The sequence below is a fragment of the Cygnus olor genome, chromosome 3 (assembly GCF_009769625.2).
Source record: "Cygnus olor isolate bCygOlo1 chromosome 3, bCygOlo1.pri.v2, whole genome shotgun sequence".
Lineage (NCBI taxonomy): Eukaryota > Metazoa > Chordata > Aves > Anseriformes > Anatidae > Cygnus > Cygnus olor.
In genome coordinates, this window is record NC_049171.1 from 61,275,264 (window position 1) to 61,298,562 (window position 23,299).

General features: G+C 37.8%; 1 protein-coding gene and 1 long non-coding RNA gene across 4 annotated transcripts in view; one reads left to right on the plus strand and one right to left on the minus strand.

Moving 5' to 3' along the window:
- Positions 1–23,299, plus strand: part of PDE7B (phosphodiesterase 7B) — a 181,084-nt gene that overhangs the window by 56,731 nt on the left and 101,054 nt on the right. For all 3 annotated transcript variants that reach the window (XM_040550492.1, XM_040550491.1, XM_040550493.1), the window contains one exon: positions 3,947–4,007. In XM_040550492.1, coding sequence (XP_040406426.1) covers positions 3,947–4,007 — 61 coding nt within the window. The remainder of the gene's footprint in view (positions 1–3,946; positions 4,008–23,299) is intronic.
- On the minus strand, positions 4,022–22,075 carry LOC121066808. The gene is made up of 3 exons (XR_005817967.1): positions 21,535–22,075; positions 8,823–8,956; positions 4,022–7,411 (listed from the first exon to the last, which is right to left on the minus strand). It is a non-coding gene; the product is annotated as an uncharacterized LOC121066808 (long non-coding RNA).

The window sequence follows — 23,299 nt, forward strand, 5'->3', positions numbered from 1 at the left end:
AAAAAGCAACCCACAGTCTAGTCCAGAATTCAGTGATTCAAGAGCTATGAAGCTATAATGAAGATTTGGAGGGGTTGATTTTACTTGTATTTACCTATTTCTTTGTTAAGAAAAAAAAATAATTTGATCACTTCCAAACACAGCAGTATTTTAATTTTCAGCAATAAATCCTCCCTCACAAGAATATATGTCATTGTACTTCAGGGGAAGTGAAAGCTGGTGGTATTATTTACAGCATGGAAACTCCTGTAAAAACAGCAGTCCAACATCCAGGGCTACTTATAACAGGACCAGTCCCACCACTGCTGTAACAGTCCTAACCATGAAGTCCACACTGGGATTTAAAAATTCCCCCACTTTGAGATCATTTAGATCCAAGAATATGGTTTATCATATTTTAGAGAGAAAAATCTTGCAACTTAAATGATGTTCAGTTATAGGTCAGATCTATGCATCCATCCGCACCAAATATTTCAAGAAATGAAGTTCAGAGGTTGCTCTTCTGTTTCAGTTTACTGCTCTTACTAACTGGATAATATATTTCGTGTTTACAGCTCACCACTGATACTCTTACTTATGCAAACTGGGTAAGGAAAACCGATACTTTCTTCCAGACCTGATTGATATGAGTGTCAAAACTGCTGCCTTATAAGCAGTAGCTTTGCAGAATCACAGGATCACAGAAGCTGTTCTAGGAGCTGTTTGGCCAGACTAGAAGGGAGGTCATATTTCTCTCTCATCTTCCCCTAACAGATATATATGGTGATCTACATGCATGCAATAGGTCTGATATGTCCAGAATTATTCTTCCTTTACTTTCGGACTGATTGAAATTAAAAAGTAGAATAACCAGCATCTAATGTCAAATTCCTACTCCTGCTCTGGTGGATCCACTGCTGACTCTGTAGACAACTTAGAAGCTTACAGAGGAGAACGAGCTGCTGCTTTAGTCCCAGTTTGGAAATGGATAGGGAGTGGAGAGACTCTTGGCCTCGTCTCTCAGTACCATCCCAGCATACAAGCAGGTGGAACAAACCCAACCCAGAAAGGGAAGTGAGCTGGGCCAGGAAGAAGCTTATCCAACCCTGGCAGGAATTCATAACAGCGGTGACACAGTCTGTTTAATCCTGAAAATTAAATCCTGAAGTCATTCCTTACCCTCTCGTTCGTGGAAAACATTTGGTAACAGCAAAAATGCCCCAAAATCTCTATTTTTCAGATGAACAAAAATGAGCTCCTACTGCAATTCTGTGCCACTTTACACACCTAAGATCCAAACAAATCTTTTTCAGATGCTGTGAGCAGTTTAGTAACACCTTATTTTTAATCCCATTTATGCACACATATGAGCTTTCACTGGCATCTGAAATAAAATTGCTGCAGATTTTTTTTCTTGTGATACTTCTAGCTGCAGCAAAAGGAGTGAAAAATCTCTTAGTGTAGTTGTTTTTGCATGATTTTCAGCCAATTGTGTGGATTGCAGGGGTTAACGGAATTCAGATAAGCCTATGAACTTTTATACACTTATCTGAATCTTACTTGCAAAGTTTTCAAAGTTCATCCATCATCATAATAGATCCTGTGGGATGTTAGTGGACTCTGTGGAACATTAGCTGTTTTCCCAGTTTCCTAATACTAAGACTAAGTATTGCTAGATATTGTAAGACACCATTTACCAGCCTGAAATGTGATGTTTATGTAAATATGTCTGGAACATACAATACATCTGAGGGACTAAATCAAAAATAACCACAAGTTTTGAAAGAGCGGCTTAAATTCAGGGCTGAGAAGGACAGTGAATTTTGAAGCTCTTTCTTAAATCTATGTTTGTCAAAATATACTGATGGTCATGAAGAAGACACTGGGAGATTTCTGTGAAGAAAAAAAAAAACATATCTTAACACTCTTCCTTGAAGAATAAAAAGCAAATTTCTTTGTCTCCTGAGAGGGAGCCAGTATAACAGCATTTGTAAAATTAACTTTGAAATGCTGGATGATGTTTCTCTTTTGCAATCTTTCAGTAGTATGCTCTCCCACCTGGGAAGGTTAGTACAGATGTCTGTTTTCTCTTCTTAGATGTACTGATATATGAAGAGACTGTGCGTAGGAGATGGGCCTTTGTTTGTTTGTTTGTATTTATTTCAGTATGAGGGAGGTGAAGGTGATTTTAAAAATAGTGAGTTCCAAATGTGTTATTCACCTATGAAGCTGTTGTTGTGCTACAACTTCTTTGAATCCCTGGGGTTTTTTTACTTACCTGATTCTTTGTAGCTTTTAATATCTGCTGTAAATGACACTTTTTTTAACCAAAAAAAAAAAAAAAAAAAAAGGATGGGAGTAACCATTTAGTCTTACATGAAACAGAAAAGCATAGGTGCAGAAAAACAGAAACTGTGTAGGAATTAAGAGAGAAAAGAAGAGGAATGGAAATGGATATTTCTCAGTGATTTTCCCAAACTTGCATCACTGTTCTTTTATTCCCACTTGGTTATGGGTGTTAAAAGCATAAATATGTAGATAAACAAGTATGGACCACTTTTACCTATAGAATATGAGGCTGTCCTATATGAGTAGAATATATGTATATATGTATATATAGAGAGAGAGAGAATATATATATGTATAGAATATAGTATACCTGTAGAATATAAGGCTAATATAATAATATAATATAATATATAATACAAGGCTAATATTAAACCTATCACAAACTTTGAGTGTAGTGATAAAAAAAATGAACCTTTTTTTTTGGAGAGCCTGAGGCAACCACTCCTGAACTGAGTGGGTTCTGTATACTGACTTTAATCAGAGCTGGATCAGACCCATGAGCCACATCAATTATGTTCCTGCTGGCAGCTAAACTGACATATCTGTCTGCATAAAAGACTCAAAAATGATGCCTCATCTTTGAAAACAACCAAACTTTTTGTATTCTGACCCTAAATCTAATAATGATGGTCCTTCATTGGATTTGTATTGGGACAGAATGTCAGCCCTGATCAGATATATCTACACCTGTGAATATTATTTTTTATTGACAAAACACATTAGCATAGAACCACAAATTATTTGTACCTTACAAAAATTGGTTTTACTCATAGGTGTTACAGACAGCTCAAATTCAGCAAAATGACAGTTTTCCTTAATTTTAAGAGCTGTGTTTTTAAAATAAACTCATTTTACAGAAATACAACTTGTTGAATCAGCTTGGCTGAAGAGATGGTCTCTGACAGGAGGGGTTAAGGAATGGACACTGGAGTGGACATTGGACCAACCATAGGCAAAGCAGCAGTATGGAGTGGAATCCTAAACTTAACTGTTTATACACTGAAAGGCTGTGGCTTCATGCTCCTGCCCCTGCTAGTGACAGATCTGATATACAGGTGATTCACTGCCCTGATCTGCTTGTTCTCATCACTTGCCCGTGACAGAGATTGCCATTCCCTCTACCCTTCTATCATTTCAGTCCTTCACAAAATGATGCTCTGAATCATGGATAGGAAATGACTGCATTTTTAAGCTGGCCAAAATGAAAGATACATTTCTGTTTTGTTTTGTTTTCAGCTGGATCATTTCACAGCTCATGGTCAGGGTGCAGCCATGTGACGACTAAATCAGTGTATGGAGGGGGCTGCAATACCAACCAGTGGTAAATGAGGGCCTCCTGCATACTTTGGTCCAATGCTAACAAATAGTAACACAGATGAGGCAGTTTAAGCCATAGGTACCTGGTGAACACCTGGTGAATGCCCTAGAATACAGAGTTGACCCATCTTTATCTATTAACAATGTCCATTTTTCCTCTAACTTCTACTACTTGAAATTATTCTGATTTCAGCATTTTATCATCATGTCTCTGAGCATTTCTAGTGCCAAACATAAAGAGATGTATCAGAGGATGAGGATTTAACTAAATATATATTAACTAAATCTTTTTTTTTTCCAGAGGTGCGGAGAAATCTCATTTGATAGTCCTGATCAGAATGCCAAATGTGTTCGCATGCTAGGTAAGAGTCTTTTTTCCTCTTGATAATAAGTGTGTGGAAATATGTTTACTTGGAGATTTCCCCTCAAAAGTACATGATAAGTGTTGTGGCATTTATATAGCTAATTCACATGTAGTCCTCATTAATTTATTCTTTACAGACAATTTTCTATTACTTAAAGTATATATATACTCCAGTAGTGCCCATCTACGTAGATGAAAATACAGCAATACCACACTATAATTGTGACCTCTGATATACTCAAGCCCAGAACTCATACTAAAAAGCTGAAAATCTCTGTAATAGAGCCAGATTTTTGAAATCACCCTGGGGATAATGTGAACTTTTGTAGACTGCACAGCTTTAATATAATGGAGCATTTATGTGCTTTTAAAAAGAGTATTAATTTCACAAATGTATATCAAATTCTCTAGGTCAGGCCTTCAGCTGCATCAATCAGCAAAATTCCCATCATCATGATTTTATGGATTTGCGCTGGTATAGCACTTTGCCCATCATTTGTAAAAATTAATATTGAGCAGAAGTGTTTATTCTTTGGAAACAATACCGGAATGTTGGACTTGATGATCCTTATGGGTCCCTTCCAACTCAGGATATTCTACGATTCTATGATTCTGTGTTCTGCTATGCGTCATTAATTTCTGTGACCAATTTTAGTGTATTTGCTTGTTTCATCTACAATGGTGGCACCGAAGCATTAATAGCACCATTAGTATCACAGCAAAAGTCAGCAGCAAGTGTCTAAAAAACTAAAAGATAATTTTTTACTCAGAAAAAAATAAAATCATGGAACATTTGCAGGATTAGACTTTAAATTCTGAAGACCTTTCACCTGCCAGGGCTGAGATAAATATATGTGGTAAATTAGAGTATTACAGTTAAAAACACAATGACTGAAATAGTCACAATTATAAAAACTGCAACTGGTAATGTCTAGGAATGTAATTCCCATCTGGGTGCATAGCTGTGTTCTGTAATAACAGATTATGTGGTTTGTTGTTTATATTCATTAAATCCTATTGTCACAATAGACTATAATTGCTGCAGAGGAATTCTGTCATGCTTATAGTGCACAGATCCCAACAAATGAACTGACACAATGGACCGCAATGATCTGTTACATCAGTGATCCATGGTTAGAGGTTCTTAATGGCACAAGCTGACAGAAAAGATACACTTATGATCCTTTATCATGCCAATTACAATCTACAGCTAAAATACTGTTGAGTGCGTAATACTGTAGCTCTAAGGAAGTTATATACATGCAGATGTTATTAACCATTAGAAGAAAAAAAAATGAAGGAAAAAAAAAAAAAGAGAGAGAGAGAGAGAAGAAGAAAAAAAAATTGCCTACAGATGAAAGTCTTCACGAGTTGGTTTGTTATTTGGTTTGGCATTTTTATAACAACTTGGTCTGAAACTGGGGAGTTTGTCCTTAATGCAAATTATTCTTTAGGAAGAGTGAACAGAACATGATCTTGTTTCCAATAGAAATATTCTTATCTATGTCATTTAGTATGCACATGTGCGAGAATAAGAAGTTATACTTTATAGGGAAACTGCTAGGAATGTAAAATGACTCTAAGGGGTTAGACTAAAGCTGGGACTAGCTAGTGGGACTTTCTCAGAGGTGATATCTCTTGTATTTTAAAGTATTTCTCCTGCTAATTTTATGCATCAGTGTCTAATAAATTAAGGACCTTAGTATCCAATATAATATAGGATATTCTATTTCATCCCAAGGTTTTCCAAATCATGTACAGAGCTGAGGTTATTCTAAGAGCAAGGGAATACCCGACAACTGCCTCTGTAAGAGGTATGGGAAGTAAAAACTAAATTTGCTCTGAGGGCAGCTGCTGGAAACTAACTTCGCTGTCTTGATTTGCCAGAGAATTGCGTGTGGTTCTGATAGCGTCACAAAGCCAGAGGGCTCCCATGCTGATACCTCTCCTCAACTCTGTGAGGAAGAGCATGAGCCAGAAAACCTAAAAGGCCTCAGACATTGTGTTGAGTGCGTCATGTAGTATCCAATTTCAGATTTTACAGGGGAATTGAATTTCCAAGAGAATGAAAGAAAAATTTTGTCACTGATCAACGCAAATCTGACATTATAACATCTGTGGGTATAACTAATGAACAAAGCACAACATGCCTTCAGAGAGGGATATCTTTGTTGACTGCATGGTCTTTGAAATGTGCTGAAATCGTCATGCTGTCATTTACTGCAACTGCGACACAGTACTGAAAAAAATCTAGAAGGGCAAGTCCCAGCAGCTGCAAGAGGATAATTATTTTGTACGAAAAGAAAGACAGGAATCTGGAGCACTGACTGTATTTCTTCAGGGATCTTTGACACAAGACCAGTCCATACTTGCAACCGTATATTATTAAGCAGTATTCTAGAATGGTAATAGCTGTTTTTGTCAGAAAAGGTCTATATCTGGTTTACACTACTATTTCTGAGTTTGCTTCAAATTTAAAGATATTTGGAATAACACTAGGCATGATTCCAAATTCCTTGAGATTATGGATTGACATGGGTTATGTGATTGAGGTTCTTTTTCCATAAAGGTTGAGGAAGAGAGGTTTTCAGTGAGTCTTATTCTATTTGTATCTTCTCACTGGAAAATGGGAAATAATAGATAAAGAAATGCCTAAATGCTTACAATGGCTACAGTGAAAGCAGATAAATTTTCAGTGGACTGAATTGATATTGCTTCACCTGAGGTTAAGAGCAAAATAATCACTTTAATGTCTTGTCTTTTAGTATTGGAGTGATGGATATTTATAATCCAAGTGTGAAAAATGACTTGAACAAACAAATTAAATGATCACTTTGATTCCTACTTCCTGACGATATAATGCATAATGACTACATATTATGCCCTGGATATGTTTGTTATCAATGTAATTACACAAACTCAAGTATTTAAAGAATATGATGTATTCCCCCTTACACTTTATATGGTGTATGTTTCTTTACACTTCTGCATGTTGTACTAGTTAAAGCAATACAACTTTTGTAACTGTTGCAGAAGAAAGTTGGTCAGTGGCGCATCTTAGCATTTTGAAGACCTAAACTAGCAGATCCTAAACTATCACATATTTCTGGGTTTTGGCATTGGTAAAGTCTTTACATTTCCCTGTATTTCCATTGTCATTTGAAAAAAAAAAAAAAAAAAAAAAAAGGAAAGAGAAGTGCTTCCTCACTTCTTAGGAACAGAAAGGATAAATTTATAAGTGTAGTGAAAAACCAAAGGACTAGAACAATACTGTTCAGAAGAATACCATACTGTCAGTATAATTGTGGTGTCAGAAGTTTCCCTTGAAGCTCTGAGTCTCTCCAGAGCCTCCAGTAACTCATCAGCATTTGCAACTAAAGGTGGAAAATCTGCACCATTCTGCTAAAATTGGACTGGTTATCAAGTTAGTGAGGTTGCTTTACCATGACAAAATTGCTAGATATTTCTGAAATGGATGTGAAATATCTTTTGCTTTATTCTGCATTCTGGAAGTTAGAACCCTGTGCTCCTCATGCCCCTTACTTGTAATGATTTTGATTTTATTTTTTTTTAATGGTAATTGGCAAATAAATAAATAAATAAATAAATAAGAAAATAGCAGGATATTCTCTATGTGGTTATTAGTTCAGATATTCATACTGTGAAGGGCAGAAGGGAACTATCCCTCTCCCTGGAGGGCCCACTGTTGTTTTCAATGGCACAACCTGCAGTAAATTTTTCCATATGTAGACAAACATTTTCTGGGCTCAGGCATGACCCAATGACATATATCATGCAGAGATAATTGGGTTAGTTTGCTGTGAAAATTGCTGGTTGGATGCCTAAGCTAATTAACTCTGATTAGAAGAATTGCATACTAGTTTGGAAGAATCCAAAGTTAAGGCAACTTTGTCAGTCTCTAGGATTGGTACAGAAGGACAATGCTCATTCTGAAATATTTTAGAATGGTGAAACTTACATTGTGGTGTCTATGTGAAACTTGTCTTACAGTGTCTGTGGTAATTTTGCATTTTGCTCTTAGTCTTGCTGTACTCTATCCTTTATTGCTCTAATGCCATACCTCTTTTAGAGTGGTGTCAAAACTTAGGACAAGAAGCATTTACCCATAAATAATCATTGGGAAAGATTGTCCAAGAGACTTCTGAGAGATAAACATGATTTTCAAATTGCCTGGCCTTCTAACCTATGGATTCATAGCCTACAGAGGTGGTCAGCTATCATACTTGCCTGCAAAACATCCATCTGTTATGATACAGAAGAAAAAATGTAGGTCACATGGCTCTCCCAGAGCATAGTGGTCACCTCAGTCCAAGTCAGTTTGTCACTGATACATGACAGTATATTAACCACTCCAACTTAGTAATCTATTTTTTTAACTACTCATATTTCCATTTTGTGTAAATGTCTGCAAACTAGAAGACAAACTTCAGTGTATACACAAATACCAGTTTATATAAGATAGATAGTTATCTTTATATTTGCTATGTAGAAAGTAGGCAGGTGCACTCATAATAACACAAAATTACATCATCCCATCAGTTTTAACTCATTCACCCTTACCGATGGCAATGGAGAAAGTGGGATAGAGGATAAAAGCATAATGAGCACATTACTCTAGTGAACAGTCACCCACTACCAAATGTGGTCTTTGCTTCTCACTGAAACACTGGGTAGATTTTGAAGAGGTCATGTCTCTTGCTAGTCAACTCTACTGTCTACAGCAGGTTTTCCAGGGGAAATGTGAATTGCCGTCCTTAAGGAGCTAGTTATTAAGATGAACACATAAACCTACCAGACGCCCCATGGCAAAGGTTGAGGTGCTTTCTTTTCATTATTGTTAATTCCATACAGACAGGAATAATGTAGACGAGTTTTGTTTCCCTTTTGGTGTAGCATTAATCCTTGCAGAAGTAGACAGATTCCTTACTTGTAAAAAAAAAAAAAAAAAAAAAAAAAAAAAAAAAAAAGTATTTGCCCCAAAAAAAGCCATTTAAAATTCATCCAAGAAAAAAACTATTGCCTCTCCACCCCCTCTACCCTCCCCCCCCCCAAAAAAAAAAGTGAAGGTTAACACCTTTTCCTCCCCAGACTACTAAAACATAGCTTTGTTACTTTGTTGCTTTGTTGTTAACTCCTCTGCCCAACTTATCCCACCCCCCCAAAAAAAAAAAAAAAAAAAATTAATCGTTTTTTGGTATACTTCTGTTAAGTATAAGTATCTATTAAGTATCTAAAGAGACTTATGGATAAAGAAATCAACGTTTGGCCATGAAATGAGTTTCATGGAACCAGCTTCAGTGGCAGTGGCACTTTGCCCACAGCAGAAAACCACCACACATTTGAACAGAGTTGGCAGCTGCAGCTTAAGAGAGAGACGTTACTGGAATAACAACTGTGTTGAAAGCCAGGACTGAGGGGTACTGGCAAGGCTCTGGCTGGCTGGCCTCTAGCTTACATAACTACTGAACTCACCTTTGCTGGGAAAAAAAAAAAAAAAAATTATATTTGCTTCGAGAAACCTAATCAGGTGAGTAACCATATTACTGAGTGGAAAAATTAAATCTTTTAATAGTTCATGTGTCAATTCACCTTGAAATAGAGGGAGAAAAAGAAATGAGACAGCTAGTCAAATGGTTCTGCAATGGTCAAAGTTTACAGCTTTGAAAGCTTTCTGTTGCCCTCACCGACATAATGTGAAATGTGACCCTATATCTCTTGTACATGCAAAACTGCTGAAACTGATAGGCATTCATGACCAATGGTGTTCTAAATAGCCAAATACACCAACTATTTATATCCCAGTCATTTGAAGACTTACACGTGCACTTGACCTTATGCAGACTAAGTATGCTGTCTATGCAAATGACATGAGAATAAGCACACGAATTAATCATTGTAAAATTGCAGTATGTTATGGGAAAAAGGCCTCAAATCTTCTCTGACTAGCAAGAAATCTTTATTTGTTGCTAAGCTGCCCATTGAGACTACTCAGAACTTTATGGTAGTGGGAGGGGGGAGGCTTAGGATGTCTGCTACAAAAAGATAGGTTCCTATTCCATGAGCAGTTTTCAACACAGAATGAATGGAAGAAATTTTTTCCACTGTAAAGCAATGGTGTGAATATATACAGAAAGATAAATACAATGTCTCTTTTTGGTATCTTGTTATTGTAGATAAATTCAGAAGTAAACATAAAAGCCCATGCGAAGAGCTCTTCACTTGTATTTTGTACTGTAACCGCCAAGGAAAGCCTCTCTACCAGCAATTTATTAGGATGAGAACAGTATGATGTATGTAAGATCTCTGGAACTGTAGTTCTTCCTCAGTCAAATAGACAAAAGGTAGAGATTGTCAAATATCATTGCAGTGTATAAACACACTTAAAAATAACACTTAACTCATGATCCAGCAATTAGGTTTGTAAACACATTCAAAAAGTGGTATCTCTGTAACCTTACTACCATCAAAATAGAGGCTAACTGCTCCTCTGTGCCACTTCACTTAAGGCCTCCTCCCCGGTTGACTGTCTCTTCCCGAAATGCAGTATTTTCTGAGTCTCACCTGCTTTCTTCAAGAGCACTCATTATTTGTTCACCGCAGTGGTGCAGAGGAGGCTAAAGGCTGTGTGTATCAGCCTGTGCCTTGTCTGGAAGGCCCCAGTCGAGATGCCAGGCTGCCTACGTTTGAGAGTAGTTTGGAGACAGAAAGTGGCAAACTGGTGGGCACGAGGCTGCAACAGAGACTCTTTTGTCAAGGAGTTGACAGTGTACACATGCTGTCATGGTGCCGCTTCATCACCGTGTTGTGGTTTCATGCTAAACAAGTAGGAACTCTTGCCTTTATTTATCATGAGTTTTATGCCCCACACCACAAAGAATGTAAATATCAAACCCATCTTCTAGTTTCATGACAATTTGATTAACTTGGTTAAGAGATTATAAAAAAAAAATATACAGATAAAATAAATCAAAATTTCTGATGTCCTTAGAATATTTTTTTTTAAGTTTTCTAATACCATGTCAGTATTGCAGTAATTTTGATTTAATTACTATTTTAGGTGACTATATAGCCTGGTAGCTGAGTGACAGTGATCACCTGTTTATCCTGTCCTGTCCTGTAAATCAGGTCAGACTGAAACCACTTGTCTTGACAGTATTACACTTTTCACAAGGGTACTGAAGGAGACAAAAACTGACATTGGCATTTTGTGTAGGCATATAAAACACTTTTCTAAATGTATTTTTTCCCCTATCACTTAAATACTAACTTGAACAGTTACAGATTTATCCTATGTCTAAGCTTGGTACAGGAAAGAAATGGGGGCATCAGGGGACCTGGAGGGAACACAGTAATAAGGAAGTCATGCATTAGGATTTGACACTGACTTTATGGTGCAAACATACCACTATGGCCTTCTCTAAAAGGGAGAGTTGCTCTGCTGCTTACATCTACAGAAGCCATTCATGGGAACCAGAGGATTCAGTTGAGATACTGAAGCTGAAGAAATGATCACAAAACTAAAAACACCCCAAAAAAACACAGCACCCACTTTTTTATTTGGTGGGTACACCAAGCTAAAGGCAACACAGCCTGGGGTTAGGCACTGTCTGTTCTACTGTTCTACCTATTGACCCACACAGGGAAAAATGATGGGTATAGCTCCAGGAGGATAGCAAATAAACCTATGACTAGCACTCCGCCTGGGGGAGCACATACATGTAACACAAGGAAAATCCCAAGTTTTGCTTCCCACACCCCCTCCCTTACTTTTCTTTTTTTTTTAAATAGACACTTCTTAGATAGAGTAGAGAAACAGTTGCTTGATTATCTCATATCTTATTTCATGGTATTTGTCACGAGCTACTGCTTTTCCCCGGTTGGAAAAAAGATTTCAAGTGCCTATTCAGTCTGCTGCCTCACAGTTTGATTTTTTCTCATGCCTAACCTTGTGCCTAAACATGGACTGCATTCACGTAATTTCCCATCTTTGTCCAAACTGTTATGAGTGGGATGTGTTCACCCAAAGTACGTGTTGTACAGAAAAGTGTTGTGACTAATATTGCTGTAATAATTCTCTCTCACAAAATGGGAAAGTGGGTAAGAAACAATTTAGAGATGTTAATGGGACCAAACACTTACCCACAGTTTTGCAACCAGCTATGCCTTTATGATAACATAGGTATAATGATATGTCCAAATGTAGGATTTCCAAACTTTCATTTAAATTGTTCAAATTTGTATTTTGTGGTTTGAACTCATCTCTAGCAATTAATCTTTGTTTCTTTAATTATTACTTTGTGATACCTTGTAATTTCACAGTCTGTGCAATTTCCTACAGATTACTAGGTAGCTACCCTTAGTAAGAGTGACTTATGTCTGAGAAAGCCATGGAGTTCCTGTGCTCGCAAGCTATCAGTCCCTGGCTTTAAATGTTTGCAAGTTTCTCAGCTTGAGAATACATTTTCCCATATTATTCTCTGCTCTATTTTGTAAAAGATGTCTCATCTTATCTTGGACCTAAACAAATTTGCTGTTCTGAAATGCTGTTAATAATTTTATCATTCTTGCTAAGAACAGGGAGTATATTATTTGTAGGATTTTTTTTCACCTTTAATATCATAAAGAAAAAACTACAAAATCAAATGTCTGATGTTCTTTGGCCTTGCTAGCTAGGTAGCTAGCTTTCCTTGTTGTCTTTAGATTCCTTTCTCTGTTTTATAAAATTATAATTTCTAATCTATATCTGTTTCTTTCCTATGCATGTCATATTCCTCAAAGCTTTAAGTTGATCTCTTAGATCATCCCTTGATCATCAAACTACTTAAGCAAGTATTTACATATTCTTACTGAAGCCAAAATATGCGTAGGCTGAAAAATGTTCCAGTGCACGGATCAGTCACAGTGTCTAGCACTGTGCTTGCTCAAGCCCTGATCTGATCCAAATACTTAAGGCTCTGGGCTCATGAAATCATGGAGTATGACTCTGAATATTATGAGAACTCGATTTAGCAACAAGAAATGGAATTTCTGAATCTCAAATGTCCATGTCAAGAGATTACTGTATTTCTTGCAGAAGACTTTGGAGAGTACCACTTTATTCCCCTTATAAGGCATTCCTCTCACTATACATATGAAATAACGCTAAAGATGGTTGGGATAGTTGTCATCTGACTAATCTATAAAAAATAATAATAATAAAAAAAAATCTACAGCCAGCATCTGATCTTCCCTTCTGTAGTCAGAAAGAATAGAAACAAACTTCCTTAACACTCGGCTCATTGCAAAGCAGATGTCTAAAACTGGTTCGAGGAATCCTGCTGAAAGAGTGCCTGTTTCTCCCTGCTAACTGCTAAGGAAGTTTCTAAGTTTTCAGCATATTTGTAGTAATGTAGATAGCAAATTGTATTTATTTATTGAATTATTTTTTTCTCATTGCTTTTCTGAAGTCTTAATTTCTCCTTCTCTTCTGTGACATAGCTGTAGGATCTCCCATGACATCTGAATAGCTCCTGAATTTTAGTTGAATAAAGTAAGTTGAAAGCATGATAAAAGATTTTTCAGAACACTGAGTGGTGTAAATTGGCCTGATGGTCACGCTGTCCTGTGAGTAGAAAACTCAACAGTGTCACAGAATGTTTGGATGTGAAGACTGAATTCAGCCAATAACATGTAAAATATGTTTTTGATTTTCACACCATTTTAACGCAAATGTTATCCCATGGAAACATTTCTAAGGATGGTACTCCATAGCCTGTTGTAGACAGTGTCTCTACATTTGTGTTTTCAATGTTACCCCAATTTACTTCAGCCTTTTGTTTGTATTGTGGAGCAGTCTCTGAATGCACAAAATGGACTCCTTTCACATGAAATAAAGCAAGCCACATGCTCTAGGAGCACTTCTAGTGCATTCTAGCTGCTGGTCAGTCCATGGGAATATGTTAGAAATAGGCCAAACTAAATCCTCGAAACCATATACAGTGCAGACATTGGGTCTTCAGCACCAGCTGTTTGACTCTGCTCTTGTGTTGTTCTGCTTGCTTCTATGAACCTTGCCAGAGTCAACACCAGTTGTAACTCTAACCCCTTGGCTGCTCTAATACACAGATTTCTGTAACCAATCACAGTGCTTTCAGGACCATTCAGTCCATTCAGTTATGGTTTAACTGAAGATGCAACAAATGTAGATAAATTGTAATTTAAACGGGTTTTAAGCATGTGTTTTCCTGGTAATTGCTTACCTGCTTCCAGTCTGCATGCCATCAATTTGTGCATGCAACCTAGAACCTAATTAGGTGTTTCTTATACTCTGAAATGAGGACAAGTTCATGAGGAATGGCAAATGTGATTTAATACAATGTGAAATGCTATCCTTATTAAAACATAAGGTAAAATGCCTTTTAACTCTAAGTCAGGATTTCGCACCAAGTTTATAGATGAATACAGAGCAAATCTGATTTAACACTTAATTCAGATGAATTAATAATATTCCAGGCCTTTGTTTATTGACATGAACTAATGAAATCCTCACATTTTATTCATGCATATACAAGATGTAAATTAATATTGTAGCATCTTTTATATATATAGATATATATATAAAACAAACAGTGTTAATGAAAAGAACTCAGAAATGCTAGCATCATACACTTTATAAGTAGAAATTTCTTGAAAGAAAGCAAGGACTAATGATCTGAAAATAGAGTTGGTAATATCCTGACATCAAAATCATATAGCATTATATAACAAGAAATATGTTATCATGATGATAGAAGAAGAGAGATTTATTTTCAGTGTCTTTCAGCCAGTTAGATAACAGTAGGTAAAGATAGGTCCTACAGATAGAAGTATTTTTGTCCTGTTGTTGTTATTAAGTACTATTTGAAATCATTGACATCATCTTTAAAGGAAGCTTCTGTATTTTCACTCCATGAACTGTGTTTCAGGTTTTTACAGAAGTAGAAAGACAAATTTATAGTTAAGGTACATGACTGGGCACTTCATCAAGTCCCAGCATGTGCTGGCACTTTGATCATTGAGACAGGCATTTATCAAGAGACAGGTCTTTGTTTGTCTAAGAAAAAGACAGAAAATGTACCTCCCTCAGTTCTAACAGCCCTGAAAGGATTTTCTAATGGAACCTAATGTTTTTACCTACTGGTTTCCACAATTTCATATTTACAGACTTGGGTCAGCATCTGCCATGCAACAAAATCATAGTTAAATTGGTATTATCTTGCTTTGCTATGGAAACCTCAGGTCAAGTTGCCAATACATCCGGACATTCTGTTAATGTTCAAATAAAATTATGGAAGGAGTTGGGAGGATGAGAAAGTAAGCTAAGGGGTAGAACAAATTATTCGAGTTCTCAGTAGCTACACGATGCAGCATCAATAGCAGTCACTGACAGAGCTCTGCTGGAAAAGGAAGATGAATGGGCAGATGCTCCATTGTAATTTCTTCCTATCAGCAGAGAGCATAACACAGGCATTAATCCACTGGTTCAATCAGAGGTAATAACATGTCCAGGGAGCTACCACTTCCAAGACGCAAGTGCAATTGCTGTCATTGTACATTTGTCCTAAAGGGTTCCTTAGGCAAGTGCATGTCACAATATTTTAGAAGCCAAAAGAATCCAAGTTCATGTGACTTTAATTATTAACATATTTCCCTTTTCTTAAAAAGAAGGAATGGAAGCATCATAAATCATGATGTCTAATCTCATTTATTTTCTGTTGTTTGAGAACAGCACTCAGGGCATTTGAAGTCTGTGTATTATTTGTTTCACGGGGGAAAATGACATTATAATAACCCTTAGAACAGTTTGGAGAGAAAATTCTGTTGTTTTTGGATTTTTTTTATTTTAATCCAATCCAGTTTCTCTGTGCCATGAAAGAATCTGTGTTTGGTTTAAGCAGAACCATCTTAGATACCACAGTTGCTTCAAATTGTGCAGCTCATTGAGACAAAACAAAAAGTCTCTTGATAATTGATGACTGAATAAACAAAGAGGAAACTGAAGGCAGATGTGTGCTGGAAAGCTTTTTGAAATCCTACGATGGGACGGGGGAGAGTTTGATTTTGTTTTTAATCAGAAGCACCACAATTCTCTCTTTAGCCTGAACATTTCCTCCTTGACATTTTTTGTTCTTAATCTGTGTTGGGGAGGGCGTTGCTGATGTTTAATTTTAAGTGAATTTCCAGTAGTAAATCTAGAAAGGTTTTAGGCTGGCAGCTGTGCAGATTCAAGCCCTCCCTCTGCAAAACAGGCTCTGAAGAGGGAACAGCATAAATCCCTCTAATACTGTCCTGCCAGAAAGCTTCTTCCTCGACATGGAAAGATCATCTGCAGGAATTACTGAACTACTAGCACCTTCATCCATCTGTTTTTTGTATTCTTTCTGAAACTGCCTGAAAAGTAGTGAGATGTGTTGCAGGATCTCCTATTATGGACACATTTAAATCCCTTGGTAGGAGCAACACCAGAAGGACAGGTCCACATAAGCACAGCCCACGATTCAGCTCCTGTCTTTATTTCTCCTCCCCCTATCCCTGCTTCTCTTCTACTCAAAAACTCACTTGCCTTTGATAATGAGTACACGTCTAAGCTGGCTGGAGAAAGTTTCTTCAGAAATATTTGACAAAAGCTGTTTTCTTGAAATTGGATTGTGTAGTTACACTACAGTAAAAGATGAAAATTTGAGAGCGAAATGCAACAACTTCTAGTGAAAAACCTTTGGCCAGTAACTAGCTTCAGACTCAGAAGAGTGCTATGGCATTTTACAGATGTGGTCACTGAAGGACTGTATACTTTGGTCTTTTATGTGGGATGTGCATCACCATGTCTGTCAATGAGTTACTCCAGAATATGACAGGAGTCCCTGGTGACACCTCACAGCAAGAACAGCTTGGCTGAATCACATCAGTCACAGAGGAAAACAGGATAATGACATAGACATGTTAAAGTTCACCTGAGGAATTCCTACTGCATCTCTGAGTCAAAATTTACCAGGTGGCAACTGGAATTTTGTGGGAGAAAATGAGCACAAACTATCTCTAAAAAATAGAAACAATCCCTGCAGAATTCAGAAACTTTCTGACAAAAAAATATTTCATAGCCAAAAATTCAGTTTTCTACCACATTTCTTGTTTGAGCTTGTTCACAGAGATCTAGTAGGTTGGATCTTTATGCAAATGCAGTGACCCAGCTTTATGGTAATAATTTACCTGACATTAAGTAAGATGGAGTTAACACATGGACATGGATGACATAATGGGAATGATGGAGTTGATTTAGAAAGTGCCCACATCAATGCTAGGTCAGTGCTATTCTGTTGTTTGTGAGTGTCCTGCTGATGGAGGAGCTGGCTGCTAGACAAGATAAAAACTTTGCTCTTAACTCCCTGTGCTCACTGATGATGCTGTGGTATATATTTTGTGAAAGCAGCTATTATGACACTCTAAAAAAGGACTTCTTCAGCTGTAAAATAAGTAACTTGGTCTTTCATTCGCTTTAGTTCTTGGTGCAATGTGTCGCAACACATCATTCTAAATCAGATTAAATTGGGCAAGGGACAAGAATGAAGGAGGGTTTTAGTCATCCCCCTCTTCAATTGGCCAGTGCAACAGCTGCTCCAATGTTCCTGTGAGTGCTGCTGCATGAACACTTGACAGTTACCCTTTAATTATAATAAAAAAATAGGTTGTTTTTAATCAGCTTTCCCAAAGCCAGGCTATCAAAATGAGTGTATCTGTCTTGGTAGAACAGTTTTTATCTGCATTTTCCCCTACCCTCATAAAGCTGCCCTAAGATCTTGGCTGGTATATAATGCAAGACTTTGTGGCAAGATATTTGTAATTTCTCCTAGGGGAAATATCACATCAATTTTTCTCTAAGTCCCAGCTTGTCTGAGACATGCAAATGTCGGTTCAAAGGGTAAGCTCAAATACGTATCCACTAAGTAAAGTGGCAAAACTGGAATGAGGAATTGGCAGGTTCTGTCTTCTATAGTTACCAAGTATTGAAACAATCACTCTAGTCACAGTAGGGCTTTGCAAGCATCTGCATATAGCTTATCGACCAATTAGGGAAAGAATATGAGGAAACTAATGACAAACTGTCCCTGTTCACTTGAGGACTCTCACTCCTGCATTTTATCTGGCTCACAAGCACTTGACCAAACTGTTAAACCACAGAGAGTTACTGTAAATCCAGTCTAAATTGAAAATAAATAAATAATCACTTTAAAAGACAAAAATAAATTATTTTTTAAAATTACAGCATAATCTGTTCCAATTAAAATTCCATGCTACTGAAGAAGCATTTCTACACTATGGTCTCTGAACCTGGAGTCCCCATAAAGTCATTTAAAGAAATGCAAGAGCAGCCTGTGAAGTACAGATTAGATACCCATTCTCCCACATCACAGCTGTGACACTACAGTCTTCACACACTTGCACGTACATACATCACAAACTTCGAATTTATTTTACACAATGGCACAACATCAGCAAGGAGCAGACAGGGTGGTCCTGCTCAGCTCACCTCATGCTGCAGGTAAGGCATTTTGGTGGGAGCTAGAAGCTGTGGAAGAAGCATTGCCTCAGGCAGACAATGAAATTGAATCTGTCCCTCCTCATTTTATGGATAACTCATGAAAATCATAGAATAGAGTGGTTTGGGTTGGAAAAGACCTTAAAGGCCATATAATTCCAACCCCCTTGCCACAGGCAGAGACACCTACCACTATGCCAGGTTGCTCAAAGCCCCATCCAACCTGGCCTTGAGCACTTCCAGGGATGGGGCATGCACAGCTTCTCTGGGCAACCTGTGCCAGTGCCTCATCACCCTCAGAGTAAAGAATTTCTTCCTAATATCTATACTAAATCTCCCCTCTTTTAGTTTAAAACCATTTCCCCTTGTCTTATCACAACACTGCCTGACAAAGAGTCCCTCCTCAGCTTTCCTGTAGGCCCCCTTTAGGCACCGGAAGGCCGCAGTAAGGTCTCCCCAGAGCCTTTTCTTCTCCAGGCTGAACAACCCCAACTCCCTTGGCCTGCCTTCATAGGAGAGGTGCTCCAGCCTCTTGATCATCTTTGTGGCCCCCCTCTGGACTCGTTCTAATAGCATCCATGTCCTTGTGCTGCAGGCCCCAAACCTGGATGCAGTCTTCCAGGTAGAGTCTCACAGCAGCAGAGCAGAGGGGGGGAATCACCTCCCTTGACCTGATGGCCATGCTCCTTTTATGCAGCCCAGGATACGGTTGGCTTTCTGGGCTGTAAGCACACATGCCGGCTCATGTTGAGCTCCTCATCACCCAAAACCCAAAGTCCTTCTCCTCAGGGCTTCTCTCAATCCATTCTCTACCCAGCCTGTATTTGTGCTTGAAAATGCTTAACTACTATGTAAATTCCATGCACAGTTTAATTATTATATAAAGGGAACATCTTTTTATATATAGAAGGTTTGTTTTTTTTTCCCTGATCATATTTTGTAATGGCCACCACTGGAGTCTGTGATGAGCTGCAACTTGCACCTGGTGTGCACCAGACAGACTGGACTGAACACGAGTAGACTCTGATAGATGAATGCTTCATGTCTGATGCAAGTAGGATGCAAACAGGAAAACAGCAATGTTTTCTGAGATCTGCCCCAATTTGAGGTGTTTCTGGGCATACTTATACTCAGATCTTTCAGACACCTACTGGGATTTATGGTTAAAAGCATGCAAGCAAACAAGAAATTTGTAACAGGCACAGTGATGAAGCATTTTCAGTGTCAAACAAAAGCTAAGGGGGAATTTGCAGGGTCTTACCCTTGGATTTAATCACAAAGTCCTATCAGGAATTCCTAAGTCCCATTTCAGGAACATTTTTTGGATCTAGTCCTTAATATCCTGATGGCCTATTGCATGCTTTCACATTCAGTAAGAAACAGCCAGATAGGTCTCATCTGCAATAACCACACATGGCAGCTGTAGAATGCTACTGATCATCAACAGTCTTCAATTATTAATAAAAGTTTTATTAGCTATTAGTTAAAAGCTTCTCTTTTTCTGGCAAAGGGCTGGGAAGATAATTTTTCTTTCTAGCAGTAGATGTTTTTAAAGTAATAACCCAAAATTTAAACCAGATTTAAATATATTAAATGCAAATCCCCAGATAATTTGCACATTATATAGCTAAATTGCTAAATAAATAACATATCAAATAACTGTTTCTATTAAAGAATATCCCAAACACTTCTGTCAGGAAATTCATGCCTTTTTTTTCCATTCTTTAAAACCGTTCTTATTCTAACGCAGTACAAAATGTTTCTGGACAAACTTCATTCACGTTATCTTCTAATCCATTCTTAGGAAGCATTTTAATGATAACACCTGCTGTCATAACAACAGTTTTCAGTCTTTATTACTTATGGGATCTAGGGCTAATCAGAAATGTAATGTTTCACTGTATTTGAAAGTGATTGATCCCAGTATATAAAAAGCATTTTTTTCCCAGTGCAAGACATTTCAGCTTTTATACTTTGCAACTCCTGGTATTAACAAGAACCTGGAATGAAATCAGTGCAAATCAGAAATATGCACTGAAGATTTCCTATATGTATTTGCTGCTTTGGCTCTCACAGGAGAACCTGCCCCTGCATTCCCCAGCTACATTATCACACACTATAAAGGAAGAAGTGCAATGAATGCAGTCAGCTTATTCCCCCCAGGAGTTCCCTCTGGTAGAGTATGTCAAAGTACTCCCAGCCGTCAGTCTGTCAGGTCTGCTCGGATGTTTTGGAAGACAGCGTGCTCTGAATGAGAATGCAACAATAGCAGGCTGATTTTTCAGCAGCCAGCACTGATAACTCTGATAAACAGTCTTCTTGAGGTAAGAAGTGACGCATATCAGAGGTTCCTGCCTTAGACGCCAAGGTTATTCGTCATGTAATTGGATATTGTTGGAGAAAACCATAATTAACCCAAATTTAAAGGCATAAGGCAGTCTTGTTGATAATATGTGGTCAAAGATAATCATTCTCTGCTGAATCCACTTTCATCTTTCCTATTCATTTATCTTTAAGAGATGTGACCTAACCAGGTCCTACTTAAACAAAGCTGTGATTTACGGGCTTCATGATTATTGCTAAATTACAGACCTGGGACTCTTGGAATTTCATTGCTCTGTCAGGGTAAAAATTAGACTCTGCTAACTCAGAAGTCCAGAAAGTTATCATTTTACAAGAGTGTGGGACATGTACATCCCCCAAAAGATGCAGAAGTAGAGTAGTGACTACTTGCTAGTGAGTAGAAGTGGCTATAATGAGTACTTGCTATTGCCATCAACTTCTGCCTACACGTTGGCCTATTTCATCCTACAATACAATAAAAACTCCAGATGCCATACAGGTGGAGTCAATCGTTAACTGTGCCTGAATTTGCCAATTTCATGTGACCCTGGGCTGCCCAGATGCTGGGAAACCTCACAAGACCCGGGGAATCTGTTACTCCTGTCCTTACCTCCCTCTGGTTTCCACTTCTGCTCTCTGGCTGCCCCACTATCCCTCTGCTGAAATTGTGTTAAAGCTGAGTCCCTAGGGACTGTAATGGAAGTTTTTTTATCACACCACTCATTGGTGTGATCACTCACCCAGGAGATTTGAGGAAGTAGCTGACTCGTCTGCTCCGGTTTGTTGAGGCAATTGGTCATTGGGTGGGAGATCTGCTGCTTCCAGGAAGCAAAGGACTATCACATCACAATAGGTTCTAGCTCCTGCCCCCAGGGAAACAAACACACAAAAGCTCACAGAGTTACACCAGACAAGGTAATTCTTCTGACTCCAGCCAGCTGCAAATCCCAGTAGCCTTGTCCTTAACTTCTTTTGGCACCAGAAAATTGATACCCATCTCCTCATTTAATTCTTTGCTGAATCATGTGATAGAAAGCCAAATTCCCTACTGTGCTCACTTGCTCTCTCTTTCATACGCTAACACACATTTTGTGTTTCTCACTGTAAACATCCGCAAACCATCCATATAAGCATTTTGAAACCTTAATGTAAATGCTATATGCTACCTTTAAAGACAGGGTTTTTTGTTTAAACAGTTTTTGGTTGTTCATTTTCTTTTTCAAATTCTTAGCATGGCAACCATACATATAATACATTCTTCCCTAATGGCTACACAAATAAATGAGGCTTTGGCTTTTCTCCAGATATTTTCCCATTGTTAAAAGGAATATCTGTTTTTAGACCCTTTCCCGTTTTTCCGTAAAGGTAGCCTTATCTTCTTGGTTCATCAGTAACACTTCGTTACTGATTTGGAACTCCAGCTCTTTGAGGTAGCCTTTCCTGTAATTACTGTTTCTGTCATCAGTTGTCCCCTGAAACTTGGGCTATGTAATTCCTTAGGCTTCACATTAGGATTCAGTGTAATTCCTTAGGCTTATATGGGGAAAAAAAAATCTACCGGAGCTCTTACGAGATATTTAATTTTGTTGTCTTATCATTATGGAATAGCTGTTAATGTTTGTAAGCCCTTTTTCCATCATTGTCTACGTGTGGAAATAGATAACCCTGGCTGAAGTTCTAGACTGGTTTTGGTGAGTGAAGTTAGAAAAGAGTTTTGAGAGACTGATACTGAGCCAAAATATCAAGATTCATAAGATTCTAGGCTTGTTTAGTCATGTTTATGCATAGATCCAACATACTTTCATGCATATTTTTTCACACATAGATCCAACATATTAAATACACTTACAAAAGAAATTATGGAACTCTGTAATAAAAATCTCCCAGTTCTGAAGCCTGAGCAGTATTCTCTCACTTCATTAAATCACTACATAGGAAGGAATTCTATCTAGGAGAAGAAAAGAAGGCAAAAAGATTTTTAAAACAGGAGGCAATGGGCAATAAATGGCATCAGAAGTATAGTGGTGGAATTAAAGAATGCAAATGAGGGGTCTCAGCTCTAAGGAAAGAATATATATTGCACAGTGCTGACAGTAGTAAATTCTGTTCACATTCTGTGCACACAGCATCTTGAGGTGAGCAGCATGCTTTCTCCTTACCTCTTTTGTACCTTTATATGTCCAGAGTAAGAATGTTTTATAGCTGAGGCTTTCTGACAGCCTACAGAAAGACACAAGGATTTTGAGAGCTCTTTTCAGCTCATAGTATAGCAATGAAAATACCTCACATGAATCACTGATTATTTGTGTTTGCTCTATTGGAGCCACAGGTGATTAGCCTAAGAGTTTCTTCTTCTATGAAGAGAAATAGGAATG